We start from the raw sequence: 17,206 nt of genomic DNA on the forward strand, positions 1-17,206 counted from the left end.
AAGGGGAAGGGTGGTGGTGAACTGCCTTCTTGACCTGCTGTAGTCCTTGGGGGTGTAGGGACACCCCAACAGCACTGTTTGGGAGGCAGCTCCATGGTTTTGATCCAGTGGCAGCAAAGGAACATTGACACAGTTCCGGGTCAAGATAGCGAGTGGCTTGGAAGGATCCTGTGGGCAGCGGTGTTCCCATGCATTTGCTGACCTTGACTTCTAACTGGTAGGTGGCACAGGTTTGGCAGGTGATGTTGAAACAACCTTCGTGTGCAACTGCAATGGATCTGATAAATCATACGAACTGCTGCCACTGTGCATCAGTGGTGAAGGAACTGAATCCTGAAGGTGATCGATTGCATGCCACTAAGGTAGGCTGCCTCGTCCTGAATGCTGTCAAGCTTTTCAAATGTTGTTGGAACCACATTCATCCAGGCAAGTGAAGCATACTCCATCACACCATGACCTTTGACTGAGCAGGACAGCTTCGGGATGCTAGTGCTTGTCCAGCTGCACAGCGTGCTTGTCAAGATGCATGGGTGCAAGCGATACCATGGTTTCAGCAAATATCCACAGGGTGGCGAGTTATTTTAGGAACAACATGTGTTAAGCTGGAATGAAAATCGGTCATGAAAACACCATAGGGTAGGTAGGTCATGAGGTTAACTTGGTAAGACTTGGCCTGAAAATGCAGCAGGCTTGCAGCGAAAAACATTCCAAAAAAATTCTATGCCACTTGGACTTTGCAAACAAATCATACGATTCAGCCCTTGGAATCACTTAAGATGTTTTCAGGGCTTTTGCAAGACGCATTGTATTATCCATTCATCTCTACCTATGATTAAAATATTTAGAGATAGTTTGGTGTTTGAGATGCCAGTGGTTGGCTAATGGTGAATAGTGAAACACAAGTTTAGGATTTTTACAATAAATTTAGAGGAGATTATCACAAACTTATTTACAGGTGAGAAGCTTTGAGAATATGGAATGCATCAGTGTATGTGGCTACTGAAGCTGATTGTACCATGACCATTTCAGAGGGACCTGGACAAAGAACGAGGCAGAGGAATTCAATTCAATCAAATCTGAACTGCAGCTTCCAAGGTTTAAAAATACACTCATTCTGAGCTGAGAGTTCTCAAGATCTGTGAAACGTGCCTGGCAGCTGCTCCAAAGTAAGAGATTTAGATTTGCTGCTAACACAAAAGTAGAACTGGGTCATTCATCCCCTTGAGCTATTCAATGAGATGGCTTTCCTCATTCCATTTGCCATTCTTGGCTCCATATTCCATAATACCCTTAACCAGGAAAAATCTGTTCGTGAATGATTTCAAACTATTCATGGAGCTGATGTTGACTGCATTTTGTGGGATCGAAGAGCACTGTTTGACTTCTTCTGTGACATGCATTTTCTAATCTGATCGAGGACAAGCTAATTTTAATGTGATGTCCTCTAACCCTGCAATCAAAAAATAATTCCCTCTATCTACCACATCTTCTCCTCTCAAAATCCTCACTTAAATCACCCCTTAAAATGTTCAAATTTTTCCTCATCTCTTCTTGTGGATCTGAGCAACATTCATTTTGAAGCTAGTCCAGCCTTTCTACGATAAAATAAAAACAGAAGTACTGAAATTGCTGAGCAGGTCCGGTGGCATTTGTGGAGGCAGAAAGAGTGTTAATGTTTTGAGTTCAAGACTCATCATTGGAACTGGATTGTTTCTAAGGCCTGGTACTCAGACAATACAGAGAAATCCAGGTTTGGTCTACCTAGCCTTTGGTGTTTTAATGAAACTTTTGCCATTTTACATTCAAGCCCTTTTATTATAAGGTATAACATTCCATTGACCTTAAAACAAAACAAAGAACTGCGAATGCTAAAGATCCGAAACAAATAATTTGTTATCATGATGGTCACCGGACTCAAAATGTTAATTCTGCTTGGTCTCCACAGATACCAGACCTGCTAAATTCCTCCAGCAAGTTCCGTTTTTATTCTATTAACCTTTTTGATTATGTTTTGTCTGTGATCACTAAATTCAACCACTAAACCTTTCTTAACTTCCATTCATCTTTGCTTTCTACTATGTCAGAAAAGACTACTCAGAAATATTCCATTTTGGTTCTGATTACTCACTCATACCACAATGCTACTTGCATGAATCACAATTTGATATCCAAAAGTACATTTGAAAAATCACTTTCCTCAACGATACTGCACACTTTCGTTGTTAGCATTTTTTATTTGTCAACTGCTGATCATTTGACATTCAAATGATTGGTTTTCTACAGCGATAAGATAAACAAGTGAACAGCTCTGCATGATTTTTGTGCCTTTATTAATTTGTCCCTTCGTGGTTATTATTTGCAACATCTCTAATTAATGGTTAGCTTGTCAGAATACCAAGCTATAAGAGGCTGCCACAAATATATTGTCAAACATGACTTACTCTGGAAATAAAGTAACAAAATATCTTCTGCGCATTTCTCACAGAATACTGATCAGCAAAAGTAAATTGACTGCACAAACATTGCTTTGCAAGTGTTGCATGTCTGTTTGGTCCTATACCAAGAACCTGATAGGTATCCACCTGATGCATGGGTGGAGAACTATGCAGGTAAACGGCAAAATGAATTCCTGAAAACAATATACTGAACATCACAGCTGCTTTTAAACTACCACAGCAAAGCATGTTTGTTGATGACCCCGGGTTCAAAATTACAATGGTGCGACCCAATTGCACACGCACAACTTGCAATAAGGAAAGCCAGGCTGCCCCACAAAACATGCCATAGTAGCCCACTGGTGGATCCAAATAATGCTTGGGCTCTCTGGAACATTTGTCCATACTTGGCAGACTGGTCCTCAAGAATCATGATGATCATCTGCAAGTTGCACATTGTTGCCATCAGGAGGAAGGAGCCTTCGCCACCGACTGTCTGTCAAAACACAAACAGATTCCAAACAAATCCTCACACCTGACATGCATTGTCTGGCATAAAGTGTCACCTCTTCTTTACAATGATAAAACCTTTAGTTCTCTCAGGGTTATGACTTGGAAGAAATTCATGGATTGAAATATACAAATTAATCACTTAAAACCTTCTAACTGGTTAAAGATTTAACAGCATCTTAGGTTTGTTTAATACATCCTTATCAGTTGTGTGACACTTTGACCTTTTACTTATAAATTCTGTGTTCCGTGTGCTTCTATCTGACTTCACCTGTTGAAGGGGCTACGCTCTGAAAGCTTGTGTTTTCGAAAGAAACCTATTGGACTATAACCAGTCATCGTGTGATTTCTGACCTTGTCTGTCTGGTCCAACACTGGTACCTCTGCATCACTGACTGTCTGATGAGCAGTTGTCAAACAAGAGGAAGAGGAATGTAGGAACACAGAATCAGTCCCTGTCAATGAAAAACTCAGCAGAGTGCAATACTGCACATTGCCTATTCTCCATTTAACAGCCCACATCTTATATTCTCCCCATCACTGACATCAAAGTGGATATTTAGCCACAGTGCACAAGTAAATTTTATCCCAAAATATATATTCTAATCCAAATTTATGAAATGACTTGTGCATATTGCATACACATCAATTTGACAGATTTGTTCATTCCTTTTGTGCCTGTCTTCTCTGTGCCTCCCAGTGCTCCCATAAGTTGCTATTCCAGTGGCTCCAATTCTCCTGTTGGAACGCCACTGACCTTCAGAGGAAGACAATGCAAATGGCCTTTCAGGATGCCCTCAAGTAGATCTGGTTTCAGTAAATCTGCTTGCTGACTGCACCATCTTGAGACGAAGGGCAACAGTTTGAGCTTATTGGCAGGCAACAGCAGAGGCAATGATGGAGCAGTGGGAATGTGGCTGAACAATGATGTTTTCTTGAGAGAACACAGTAGATTTATGATTCATGGCAATACTGGAGTACAGTTTGCTGGACTGCCGTGATAGCTTGCAAACTGATTTACAGTTGTAACCTACTGCCATGATGGCTGTTGTCTGACTTTGAATGATAGCTGCCATTATGCTAGGACATTGAACTGTTCCTGCTTGTGCTACAATGGACAGACATATAACACTGACCATGCTGCATCCTGGTCGGGTCTGTAGGAGTGAGAATGGAGTTGGTTACTCATCTGTACTGGAAGGAATGATCTCCAAGCTTTCCTGACAGCTCTGTACCAAGTTATTGCAGGACTCCTTGTGATCGACTGCTTGCTGGCAGACTTCCCATTGCCTCAAAACCTTCACTGTGTCTGTTTGCCACTGATCCCCTGTAAGCTACTACAGTCATGTCCTCATCAATGCCCTGTGCAGAGAAGCTTGTGTGTGAGCTCAGCCTCTGGGAAGCTGGCATCAGTGCCACTCTTGCTTCCTGCCCTGTCTGCTGCCCACTTGAACTCCCTTCCCTAACCTAATCTTCGCACTGCCTGAACAAGTACCCTCAGCTGCTGTCAATAAACGTTAAGCTGGAAAGCACAGCAGGTCATAAAGCATCCGAGGAGCAGGAACGATCTAAAGTTCCGTGGTTCAATCCTGGATTTCGGTAAAGGCTGAGCGGTTCAGCCTTTGTTAAAGGGGCAGCCTGCTGGCTCAGTGGTTAGCACTGCTGCCTCACAACACCAAAGACCTGGGTCAATTCCACCCTCGAGCAACTGTTTGTGTGGAGTTTGCACATTCTCCCCGTGTCTGCATGGGTTTCCTCCGGGAGCTCCAGCATCCTCCCAGAGTACAAAGATGAGCAGGCTAGATGGACTGGACATGCTAAATTGCTCATTGTGTTCAGGGATGTGCAGATTAGGTGGGTTACAGGGGAATGGGTCTGTGTGGAATGCTCGGAGTGTCGGTGTGGACTTGCTAGGCCAAAGGGCCTGTTTCACCATTATAGGGACTCTATGATTTATGATCTCTGTGATCTCACTCACAGCAGACTCCACCTCTATTCTAGCCGTTTAGTATCTGAGAGGCTGTGATTGTCAAACTAGTCATGAGTCTTGCTTATCTTCCTCCACTGCCTGATCAAGTTTGCATCTCTTGGGTGTCTGGAAGGAAAAGACAAAAGGATAAGTTTGAGGCGTAGGCTGCTGCAAGGTGTAAGAGATCCAAGTGTACAGCAGGCATTGTATTGAGTGTGCTAAATGGGATGTGTGAAGCAGAACTAGGTTTAAGGAGACCCTAACATTCGATTTTCTTTTTCTATTTTAGATTTTCAGCAACTACAGTATTTTGCTTTTACTTGAGTGACGATTCACAATTTCAATCCTGGCTGACCACAACCTCAGCAATGGCCATCCCAAAATGCTCCACACCATTTCCTCAATGGAAATTAAAACATGCAGACGTACTTGTCCCCTCAGTTTGTTACTGTTAGCTTGTTGTGCACAGCGATTTCCTGCAAGAAAGGGCCAAGTATCTCAGTGAGTGGCGCACAATGTGATGCCCTGATGGAATACATATACATTTGAAACACATGAGAATCAGGAAATGATCAGACATTTCTGCATTCAAGAGACTCTATCATATGATTTGTTAGAAACAGAGATTCATACAGTCAGACAGAACCAGTGAATTATTCGCTGTTTACCAGAGAGAAAACAACTGTTTTGGGAGAAAGTGCCCAATAAAAGCTTCTGAGAGAGTTAAAAATGAAAATGAATAGCCCTTAATTGCTGGAAAAATAGGTGTGGACAGGTCTGAGGATATGTCCCACTTGTGACCTGTCAGCAGCCTGGTGTAAAGTTGCCGTGCAGAATGTTGCAGTTCTGACAAAGCTTTCAACAGAAACTTTCAGAACAAAGAAGCTCTGTCTCTCTCTCTCTCTCTCTCTCAATCAGTAAGAGGCTAGACTTGAAGAAAAGCTTAAACTTCTCTCTCTCTCTCTCTCTCAATGCTGTATTTGTAAAACCTGAACTGTAAATATCAGGTTACTAATTGTTTTCCAGCTGAATCCGAAATCCAGTCTGAGGATCTTTCATCTTCTGCTGTGACTGTCAGCAATCGGAACTCTTCAACAGTTAATCAAAAGAATTGGGAGAAGCCATTCCATTCTGAATTCGTAGCTTTCACCTAGTGGAGCATTGTTCATTTTTAACTATATTCTCAAACTGAGAATAGTTCTGCAGAGCTGTCTTGTCTGTGTGCGAATGTATGCATGCATGTTCAAGACGGAGGAGATTTTGGTTAATTCCGAGTTACTATTAACCCGCTCTGGCATTCACAATGTTTCAAGATAAAGTTTGTTTTTAATAAATTAATTACTTTTAAGATTATTGATAAAATCTGGTGGAAGTCTGTTTTGGTCAAACTGGCAGTAAAAAAGAAAAACAATTTGACCATTTTGTTAAGATAAACATTTACACTTTCAGTTTAACGAATATTGAGTGAATGAGCTGTGACTCATTCAGAGTCATAACACTATCATGGTTGAATAGCTAGCAGTGTATACATACTGAAATGAGTTTAAGGCATGCAGTGATGCTAAGTGACTTTGGGTGAGGCAGAGCTATGCATGTGAGGTGTAAGTCCTGATTGACTGACATTCTAAATGGATGAGTAACAAAAGAAGTTGCTGGAAAAGCTCAGTAGGTCTGGCAGCATCTCCAGAGAAAAAAAAAAGAGTTAATGTTTCAGGTCTGGTGACCCTTCCTCAGAGCTACATCGATGAGTGATGGGTGGGTGATGAACTCATCAACAGCTGAGGGCAAGGAGACAGTAAGGACCGCAGATGCTGAAAGCTAGAGTCAATAAATGTGGAGCTGGAAAATACAACAGGTCAGACAGCATCCAAGGAGCAAGAAAGTGAACATTTCAGGCTGAAACCCTTTGTCAGGGCCTTTCAAGTCCTGACAAAAGGTTGTGGCCCAAATGTGGATTTTTCTGCTCCTCAGATGCTTTATGGCCTGCTGTGCTTTGCTAGCTCCATGTTTGTTGACAGCAGCAGAGGGTACTTGTTCAGCCAGTAGGAAGATTAGGTTAAGGAAAGGAGCTCTTGAACTCTTTTGAAAGATCAAATTTTATATGCATTTCACACTTAATATTTAACAATGACTCATTATTTAAATTCAAAATTTCATCTAGACTGAAGGATGGGCAAACAAGCTTTCTCCTTGATTTGATTTTATTGTCACTTGTACTGAAATACAGTGAAAAGTTTTGTTTACGGGCAGCAGGTCACAGCAAGCAAAAGATGTACGGTTAACAGGCAAATAGGTTAAATTGCAGGTTGCATTATTTGAGGCTAGAGTTCATTCAATAGTCTGATAATATCCGGAAAGAAGCTGTTCCTGGACCTGCTTGTGTGTGTGTTCAGGCTTCTGTATCTTCTGCCTGACAGAGAAGGTTGTCAGAGATCATTACCAGGGCGCAGTGGGTCTTTGATGAAGTTGGCAGCCTTTCCTCGGCAGCAGACCATGTAAATAAGAGTTTATGGATGGAAAATTGACTTCCACGATGGTCTACGCTGTACACACCACCTTCTGTAGCTTCTTATGGTCCTGGGTACAGCAGTTGCCATACCAGGCCATTACACACCCGGACTGTATTCTTTCAATGGTGCATCTGTAGAAGTTGGTGAGGGACCTTATGGACATGTCATATTTCCTGAGCAAGCAGAGAAGAAATAGGTGTTGTTGTGCCTTCACAAGTATCACATTGATGTGGGAAGTCCAGGACAGCTTGTCAGTTATTGACACTCCAAGGAAATTGATGCTCTTCACTCTCAACCTCAGCTCCGTTGATGTAGATAGGGGCATGTTCTCATTCCTTCTTTCTGAAGTTGATAGTCAGTTCTTTAGATTTGTCAATGTTGGGAGACAGATTGCTTTCAAAGCACCACATCACCAAAACCTCTTTTTCGCTTCTGTAGTTTGACTTATTGTTGTTAGATACCCGTTCCACTGCAGTGGTGTCGTCAGCGAACTTGTAGAAGGCATTCGTTCGGAATTTGACAAAACAGTTGTACAGCAAGTACAGTAGGACACATCCTTGCGAGGGGTGGAGGTCCAGTTTGGAGGAGGTGCAGTTACTTATCCTCAATGATTGCGGCCTGTGAGTCAGAAAGCTGAGTTTCCATGTGCAGAGAGCAGGGCCTAGACCAAGGTCACACAGTTTTAAGATCAGTCCGGAAGGGATAACGGTGTTGAAGGTAGAGCTGTCGTCAACAAGCATGAGTCTGACATAGGCGTCTTTGTTTTCCAGATGTCCCAGGAATGAGTGCAGGGCTAGAGATATGGCATCCTCTGTGGACATGTTATGCTGATAGGCAAACCTTCGGGGATTGAGACAGGTTGGGAGACTGGAGTTGACGTGGGCCATGACCTGCCTCTCGAAACACTTCATGACTATTGAAGTCAACAGTCCTGGATGACAGTCATGAAGGTTTTCTTGAGTACAGGGATGATGGTGGTCTTCTTGAAGCAGGTGTGGACTTCTGTTTGTGGGAGGGAGAGGTTGAAGGTGTCGGTGAATACCTCCACCAGTTGGTCTGCACAGGATCTGAACGCTTGGCTGGAGACACCATCCGGACCCTTCACTTTCCTTGTGTTGACTCCCAGGAAGACAGATCTGACTTCTGGAGCAGTGACAAAGGGAATAGGTATGTCTGGGGCAGTCACTACTCTGGTGGCTTTCTGCTTAAAGAGCACTAAAAAGCACTGACTGCTTTAGGGGCATTGATTGTGGTAGGGATGGATGTGTCATTGTCTGTTATCTTATACCACTTCATTCTGTATCCCATAATGTCATTTAGGCCTTGCCGAGACAGCGGGAAGATGCTTGGTAAGTCTGGGATCTAATTTAGTCTGGTACTGCCTGTTGGCCTCCCTGATTGCTTTGTGGTGGATTTTCTGTGCTGGTCCAAGTCACCTGACTGGAATGCTGCACGTCCTGTCTTCGGTAGGGAGTGGATTTCCTGGTTCATCCAAGATTTACAGTTGGGGAACACTCGGACTGACTTCTTTGGGACTGAAGTTGGTGATTTCAGAAAACCAGCTGAAACTGTATTTTCTGCGCCTGGGCTGAGCTAACTCTTCAATTCAGCAGCTCACAATGAGAAGCATCTCAGTGTAACTTAGCACTGTATGTGACTTTGAGGAAAATGCTCAGGGTTGGATGAATAAGAGAGTTTGGTGAGGAGCAAACAGATGCTTCTTTGTACTTTCTAATGTTTTTCATCCTCTCAAAATTGCTTCTACAGGGTAAAGAGTAAGGCGCTTGCTGAATATTTGTTAAGTAATTAAGGTAATAAAGTAGTTACTCCATAGGTTCAAAGTACTAAAGGAGCTGGTGGTAAGATTGAAAACGTACATAAAATACAAAAGTAATTACTTGAATAGAATAATTAAGTTGTTCATTAGAATTCATTAGTGATGGCAGGACTGATCGTGTGCCATGTGGGAGCTTCTGGAATTCAGTATGAATCGAGGGCAAACATGTTTTCAATAACTGTTTGCAACTCCAGCAGCTTTGGTTCAGAGTTAATGAGCTGAAGGCTGAACTGCAGACACTGCCAGGCATCAGACAGGGGGAAGGTTGCCAAGGTGTTTCACACCTGGAGATGGTCACAACTCTGAGAATAGATCCTTTTGATTTAGTCAGCGGTCAGAGATAGCAGGATAAGAATATGAAGGAGGAAGCCGAGGGTATTCAGAGGAGAGGATGGAGCAGCACTTCAGCCTGTCCAATTGTCTAACTGGTTTAAGTTTCTTTCTACTTGCTTGGATGAAATTGAGGGCTACAGAGTGAAAGACCATGACACATAGCATTGGAAACCATTCAAACAAAGGGGGCAAAAAGGAATGTCCTGGTAGTAAGGCACTATGCACTGATGGATATCTACTTTGCTCTCAGCAGCAATTAGCAATACACAAGGTTGTGTTGCCTGTCCAGTGTCAGAGTTAGGACTGGAGAAGCAGTGACAGTGGAAGGGGGAGGATTCAGTTGTTGTGATTCACATGAATACCCACGACGTAGCCAAAGGGATTCTGGATAGTCAGAATCGGGAATTAGGCATCGTATTAAAATTAGAACATAAAAAGGCATCATCACTGAACTATTACCTAAGCCACACGTAAATTTGCTTAGGACAGATAAGATTGGGGAAATTAATGTGTGGCTGATGGGCATGGCAGTAGAAAGTTCTGTCTGACGGGGCACTGGCACCAATAATGGGGCAAATGTGAGCTGTCCCATTGGGGTGGTCATTACCTGAACCATGCTGGAGCTAGTATTCACAGCATTCACTGAGATAAGCAGGCAGCAATGGATTTGACATGAAATACATGAATCTGACCAGCTTCACTATGTCCAACACTTGTATTTAAGTCATCCAAGTAAGCCTTTATTGAATTTAATATGATTGATTGCAATGATACATCTCATTTCCAGCACGCAGAAAATCAAGCAATATTCAAGCACATGAAAGATTGCCTCCAGGTTATCAGAATGAATTTTAAATTTACGACAGAGATAACAGAAATTAATAACACAAAATGTTACAATCTCAATTTTAATAAACATGCTATTTGTCAGTCTGATCTGATATATATTTTTCCGAACCGACTCTATTGAGAAGAACTCCACGTCTCTGAAATGTCTCTCCCTACCTCTCACAGAATTATGGAGTCATCCTGCAAAAAAACAGACCCTTCGGTTCAACCAGTCCATGCCGAACATAAATCCAAATTAAACTAATCCCACATGCCTGCTCCTGGCCCACATTCCTCCAAACCTTTCCTATTCATGTACTTATCCAAATGTTGTAATTGCACCCACACCCACCACTTTCGTAGGAAGTCCATTCCATGCGCAAATCATCCTGTGTATAAAAAAATTTGTCCCTCACCTTTTTAAAATCTCTTTCCTCTCACCTTAAAAATGAGCGCCATGGTCTTGAATCCCCCCATCTGAGGGAAAAGACAATATACCATTAAATCTACCTATAATCCTCATTATTTTATAAACTTCTATGAGGTCACCCCTCAACCTCCTCCACTCTAGTCAAAGAAGTACCAGTCTATTTAGCCTTTCTTTATAACTCAAACCTTCTATACCTGGCAACATCCTGGTAAATCTCTTCTGAACCTTCTCCATCTTAATAATATCCTTCATATAATTGGGTGACCAGAAGTGGATAAGTACAAACCATGAAATGTAAATTGTATTGCCAAAGAATTAATTTTAATTAAGTAATTAAATTAGTTAATTACATGAGTAACTAGTTTTGTAAAAAAAGGGATTTGTCAGAGTTAAGAGCCGACACAGGGACATAAGGCACATTTTGCCAGTATACAGGCCGAGCACACAACACAAGCTATTACAAAGATTCAGCTGTGGCATTTTGAAATGAAACACAACTGTTTAAATTGCAGCCTGATTTCCTGAACATAAAAAAAAGCAGCAATTTTGAAGAGGTCAAATAATCTTGCCTTTTAAACAAGCATGAATTTATTACTACAAGGAAAAATAAACTTCATGTTCAAAAAGACAGTGAACTAAAGTGACAAATAAAAATGAAACATGTTATAAGTGCAGTTAATGAGCTACAAGTGTTAAAACAAAAGCAGAATAAATGTACCATATAAAATTTGAAAAACAAAATGAAGGTTGTGCCATTAACAAGGAAACTGAGAAATAAATATTGCATGTTAAAATTAAAATTAATCCAAAAGATTATTTATGAAAATGAATAAGGAAAACAGTTTGCAATACATTAACCTCAACTAAAAGAAAACCTTATTCGACATGTTAAAATGAAACATAAAATAAAAGATCAAGTCAATTGAAAATACATTAAAGTAATGAATTGACCAGTGAATGCAATCAGACTGTATCAGAATATTACAATAAAATTGAGATAGATATGCAAAGGATGTTTCTCATTATATTCCCAATCTTTCCATATGACACGACAGTAATGATTATTGCTCAGATCTACTATTTCAATTAGAAATTGATTGTAGGATTATGACGAGTAACGACATATCAGAATTGGATATGGCTGCTTCACATCAACAGACAAAATGTATGGCTGATCACAAATCTAGCATTTTCTCTTATATTCACAAACTAATGGATAAATAAAATTCTCATCAACATGGGTCGGTTAGTGTGCTTTCCAAAGCTGCAGAAAAACACAGATATGAATCTGTCAGAAAAACAAGTGGGCAAAGATGGATGAGTGAAACTTAATGTTAAACATAAAGAAAGTTCAGAAGGCTTTTGAATGTAGGAGTGAGATAGCAAGGCTCACACACATAAGGAGAGAATGTTAAACAGTAATATCTGAAAGAATGGCTACTGATTAGAGAATCTAGCAGTGCTGGGAAATGAAAGGCATGAGCAGGAAGCATAAAAGTTGGAGTTACTTGCTGAGATGAAATGAACAAAACTCATGGAGGACTTTGCAATGCAGGAACTTTTCTTTCCTGATCTCAAGGTCAGGAAGGTAAATTAATTGCCAAGAATTGAACAAAGGCGTTCCAAGTTAGATCCTACAATGATCACCGGAAGCAATCTGAGGACAATTTACCCACTGGTCTATTAACTTACTCAGACATTCCTGTGATCCAACATCTTGGTATCATTTACAAAAGGCCCCAAACTAGGAATATTGAGTCCAGTAACTGAATGGAGTAGTGTGACTGAACTGATGCCTGGTTACTCTATGATGTCATGCATCCATTCACTTAACAGACTGAGCCAATACCTGACAGTGCCTTGCCATGGGACTCAGCAAGTCAATGCTATGAATTTGAATTCCATATATGTTTATTTCAAAGGTTTACCTCTGAGTGCTTCAGGATCTAGGGTCTGACCGAGCTGTTCCAATAAATCTGCTCGTGCTGCATTCTTCTTGTGTTTCTTACCATCGTAGTGTTGTTGGGCCATCATTGGATTATTAAACCAAGCGTTACAGAGTTGACAGAATCTGTCTGAATCTCTTCTCTGTCGTGATGGATTTGTTATTGGGCTAGGTCTTGAGGAAATCTGCTTTGGTTCTGTGATGAGGAGAAAGAATAAATGAGATTAAATAAGGGAGAAAATCATCATATTATTTCATTCCAACACAATTATTAATTTTTAATTCACATTCTTGTATATATTCACATTACTGTAGCAGGAAGATACTATTACTGGATTATTAACACAGAAACTAAGCTCATATCATGGTGACCTGGGTTCGAACCCCACCATGGCAGATGGTGGAATGTGACTTCAAAAATGACGACCACGAAACCACTAACTGATTGAGTAGTATTGATTAAGCTTTATTGTCACATGTACTCACAAGTTTACCCATTGTCATGTATGGTGCCATCTTGGGTACAAAGGTGCCTAGGTACAGATGATTGAGCACAAATTCTTAGCAAAAAAGTTGACAAATTAAGAAGTACAGCATAATAGACATTCAAAAGTACAAAATCACAATAAATTAGACAAATAAAGAAATAAAAATGTTCAGAATAACAGTCCTTCCACAATCGTACAATAAAAAGAGAAATTATGAAAAAGGGAAATTAGTCCTAGGCTCGAGGGCCCGACCCCTACTGTTGGAGTCCTGGGTCAGACACCCACGATGCTGACAAAAAGCTGTATGGAATCACAGTTCAAACTGAAGCTGGCACAAAGAGACCCAGACTGATGCTGATGAAAACTGTCATAGAAGCTGCTGATTGGATTCCCTGTCCAGTCATTGGAATTGGGTCCCGACCCACGTCGTCTTTAAAGCCGCTGTTGAAGCAGCTTAGTCAAAGGACCCACTATGACACGGCCACAAGGAACAGCTGCATCCACACCACATTCTCCACAGCAGCAGCTTCTGAGCCTCCTCCCTTCCCTAAGCTGCCAAAAGAAGGTAAGATACACTTGATGTTGCAAAAAAAATGACAGAAAAGGATGCAGCAGGCTGGTGATAGAAGTAGATGGGCCATGAGCTCAAACACTTCCTAGCCCAAACACGTTACTGGGGAAAAAATGGCTCATAGCATTCTCCCCTTAAATGGCTCACTAGTGTCCTTCAGCAAAAGGAAATCTGCCTCACCTGGTCTGGCCCAAACGTGATTCCAGACCCATGGTAAAGTCATTGACTCTCAACACTCAGTTCAAGAGCAGCTTGGGATGGTCAATAAATGCTGGCCACCCAGTGACACTCACATTCCACAAGTAATTTTAAAAATATATTATATGACAAAGAAACCATTAAACAGAACCCTTTCTTGGCCTTGTCAACCTCTCTGTTTCAGTTCCGTAAAATCTGATTTCAGTTGTCAGTAAGCCCGAACAATTATGTGTGTGTTTCAGTCACACACATATTTTACAGCAAGTGAAGGGGCCAGAAGAAGAATGCGAAACTCTGCCAGAGTGTATTAACACAGTGTTATAACAATTACGCTGGTTTTTCTTGATAATACTCCAGATCATTTTAATGGTCTGGACATACAAAGCTAAAAAGAAATTGGTCTTAATTACATCTATCTCACTGAGAAAGCATCAGGACAATCCACATCCAACAACATGCTCTGAAAGGGCCATACACATTTTGACAGCTGTTGGAAAGCAATGAGGTTAGCATCAGAAGTAGGTATAATGATGTGATAACTTCTTTTATTCACTCGTGGGATGTGGGTCACAGGCTGGAACAGCATTTATTGACTATCCTTCCTTGCCCTTGAGAAGGTGGTGTGAGCTGGCTTTATAAATTGCGACAGTCCACGTGCTGTAGGTAAAACCATGATGCTTTCGGTTGGGGGTTGGGATTTTGACCCAGCTCAGAATCACACGACTTAGTAGACAGAGCGAGAAAAAACAGAACCCAGAACCTAACTAGATGCAGAGAGAAAGTTTGGAGAGATCAAGTCATAAATGAACAGTACTGGCATAAAGTTCCATAGTCCCTAGCATGACTTAGGAAACTGAACAGGGCTAGACCCCAAACATACAACAAAACAGACATTGCAAGTTGCAGTTCAGCAGCATCTAAAGTCCACAATATTGTAAATCAACTAAAAACTTTCTCAACAAAACGACAACAACCAGCATCTGTAATTCTTACTATCTCAAAAACAGGAGTCAATTTGCCTTCTCTCTCAATGTTAATGGGTCTTTTTAAAATTCCCAGGGTTTCACTCTGGATGTTCACACAAAGTTAATTTGTTCTTTCTCAAGTGTTAAACTATCTGTGTGCCAAGTTTTGTTAAAATCTGTCTTTTCATCTCTGAGAAATGTTGCTTACAGACAAACAGATGATCAAACAAGGATGGAAAGATGACCTCCAGCAAACAGAACCAAACATGGAGATGCTAAGTACAAGCCAAAATTTACAGAATGGAATCTTTTCCTTTTTTTGGGTATTCCAATGCCTGCATTTAGCATAACCATAGCTCAAGCCCCCTGAATATCACTTTCTATTCTCCACACCAGCTATCAGCACAGGGCTTTCAGCTCCCCTGTGGCCATTCATTTTCAATGCCACGTTCACATTGCAATGATTGATGCCGCATCATTAAAAGTTTTCTGTAGATGCAATACTAAACTCAACTTTGCTGACAGGAGCAACAAGTACACAATGTCAGGATTGTGCAGCTCCAATCTATATATCCAGATATGACACAATGGACCAGAATGACTTAGGCAGAATAGCATTGCTGTCGTCTCACTTAACTGTTGCCATAACTCAAACTCCCACAATCAACAAATAATGCATATCTAGGTAATCAGGGATGCTGCAAATAATTGTTCGAGTGCACAAATGATCATCTGACTTCTCTGATTTGCACCTTCATTTTCATATTTACATTCCCTTGAAATTCTGCATCTGTACACAATTGTATATTCATGGTGGCTCTATGTGTGAACCTTCCTTGTTTGCAAAGAAGATACGGTATGTTTTGGAAGCGTAATAAGACATGCATTAGAACCTATAACGTTGGAACTTGTGCCTCAAGGCAAAAGTAATAATTGCTGGAGCGAGATTGGCAGTTGAGTGCCAATTAATGAAAAATTGAGCTTTGCCATAACACTAACCTCTTCAATATAATAAAATGTGAGGCTGGATGAACACAGCAGGCCAAGCAGCATCTCAGGAGCACAAAAGCTGACGTTTCGGGCCTAGACCCTTCATCAGAGAGGGGGATGGGGGGAGGGAACTGGAATAAATAGGGAGAGAGGGGGAGGCGGACCGAAGATGGAGAGCAAAGAAGATAGGTGGAGAGGGTGTAGGTGGGGAGGTAGGGAGGGGATAGGTCAGTCCAGGGAAGACGGACAGGTCAAGGAGGTGGGATGAGGTTAGTAGGTAGCTGGGGGTGCGGCTGGGGGTGGGAGGAAGGGATGGGTGAGAGGAAGAACCGGTTAGGGAGGCAGAGACAGGTTGGACTGGTTTTGGGATGCAGTGGGTGGGGGGGAAGAGCTGGGCTGGTTGTGTGGTGCAGTGGGGGGAGGGGATGAACTGGGCTGGTTTAGGGATGCAGTGGGGGAAGGGGAGATTTTGAAACTGGTGAAGTCCACATTGATACCATATGGCTGCAGGGTTCCCAGGCGGAATATGAGTTGCTGTTCCTGCAACCTTCGGGTGGCATCATTGTGGCAGTGCAGGAGGCCCATGATGGACATGTCATCAAGAGAATGGGAGGGGGAGTGGAAATGGTTTGCGACTGGGAGGTGCAGTTGTTTGTTGCGAACTGAGCGGAGGTGTTCTGCAAAGCGGTCCCCAAGCCTCCGCTTGGTTTCCCCAATGTAGAGAAAGCCGCACCGGGTACAGTGGATGCAGTATACCACATTGGCAGATGTGCAGGTGAACCTCTGCTTAATGTGGAATGTCATCTTGGGGCCTGGGATGGGGGTGAGGGAGGAGGTGTGGGGACAAGTGTAGCATTTCCTGCGGTTGCAGGGGAAGGTGCCGGGTGTGGTGGGGTTGGAGGGCAGTGTGGAGCGAACAAGGGAGTCACGGAGAGAGTGGTCTCTCCGGAAAGCAGACAGGGGTGGGGATGGAAAAATGTCTTGGGTGGTGGGGTCGGATTGTAAATGGCGGAAGTGTCGAAGGATAATGCGTTGTATCCGGAGGTTGGTAGGGTGGTGTGTGAGAACGAGGGGGATCCTCTTGGGGCGGTTGTGGCGGGGGCGGGGTGTGAGGGATGTGTCGCGGGAAATGCGGGAGACGCGGTCAAGGGCGTTCTCAATCACCGTGGGGGGGAAGTTGCGGTCCTTAAAGAACTT

The 17,206-nt window shown here is 42.2% G+C and overlaps 1 protein-coding gene across 6 annotated transcripts in view; it reads right to left on the reverse strand.

Moving 5' to 3' along the window:
- zmat4a (zinc finger, matrin-type 4a) overlaps positions 1 to 17,206 on the reverse strand; it is a 164,413-nt gene that overhangs the window by 52,152 nt on the left and 95,055 nt on the right. For 4 of the 6 annotated variants that reach the window (XM_048523228.2, XM_048523223.2, XM_048523225.2 and 1 more), the window contains one exon: positions 12,781 to 12,993. In XM_048523228.2, the coding sequence (XP_048379185.1) occupies positions 12,781 to 12,993 (213 nt within the window). Of the gene's footprint in view, positions 1 to 10,429; positions 10,624 to 12,780; positions 12,994 to 17,206 lie in introns of those variants that run through there. The other 2 variants (XM_048523226.2, XM_048523224.2) reach the window with 2 other exon arrangements.

Source organism: Stegostoma tigrinum, chromosome 40 (genome assembly GCF_030684315.1).
Source record: "Stegostoma tigrinum isolate sSteTig4 chromosome 40, sSteTig4.hap1, whole genome shotgun sequence".
Lineage (NCBI taxonomy): Eukaryota > Metazoa > Chordata > Chondrichthyes > Orectolobiformes > Stegostomatidae > Stegostoma > Stegostoma tigrinum.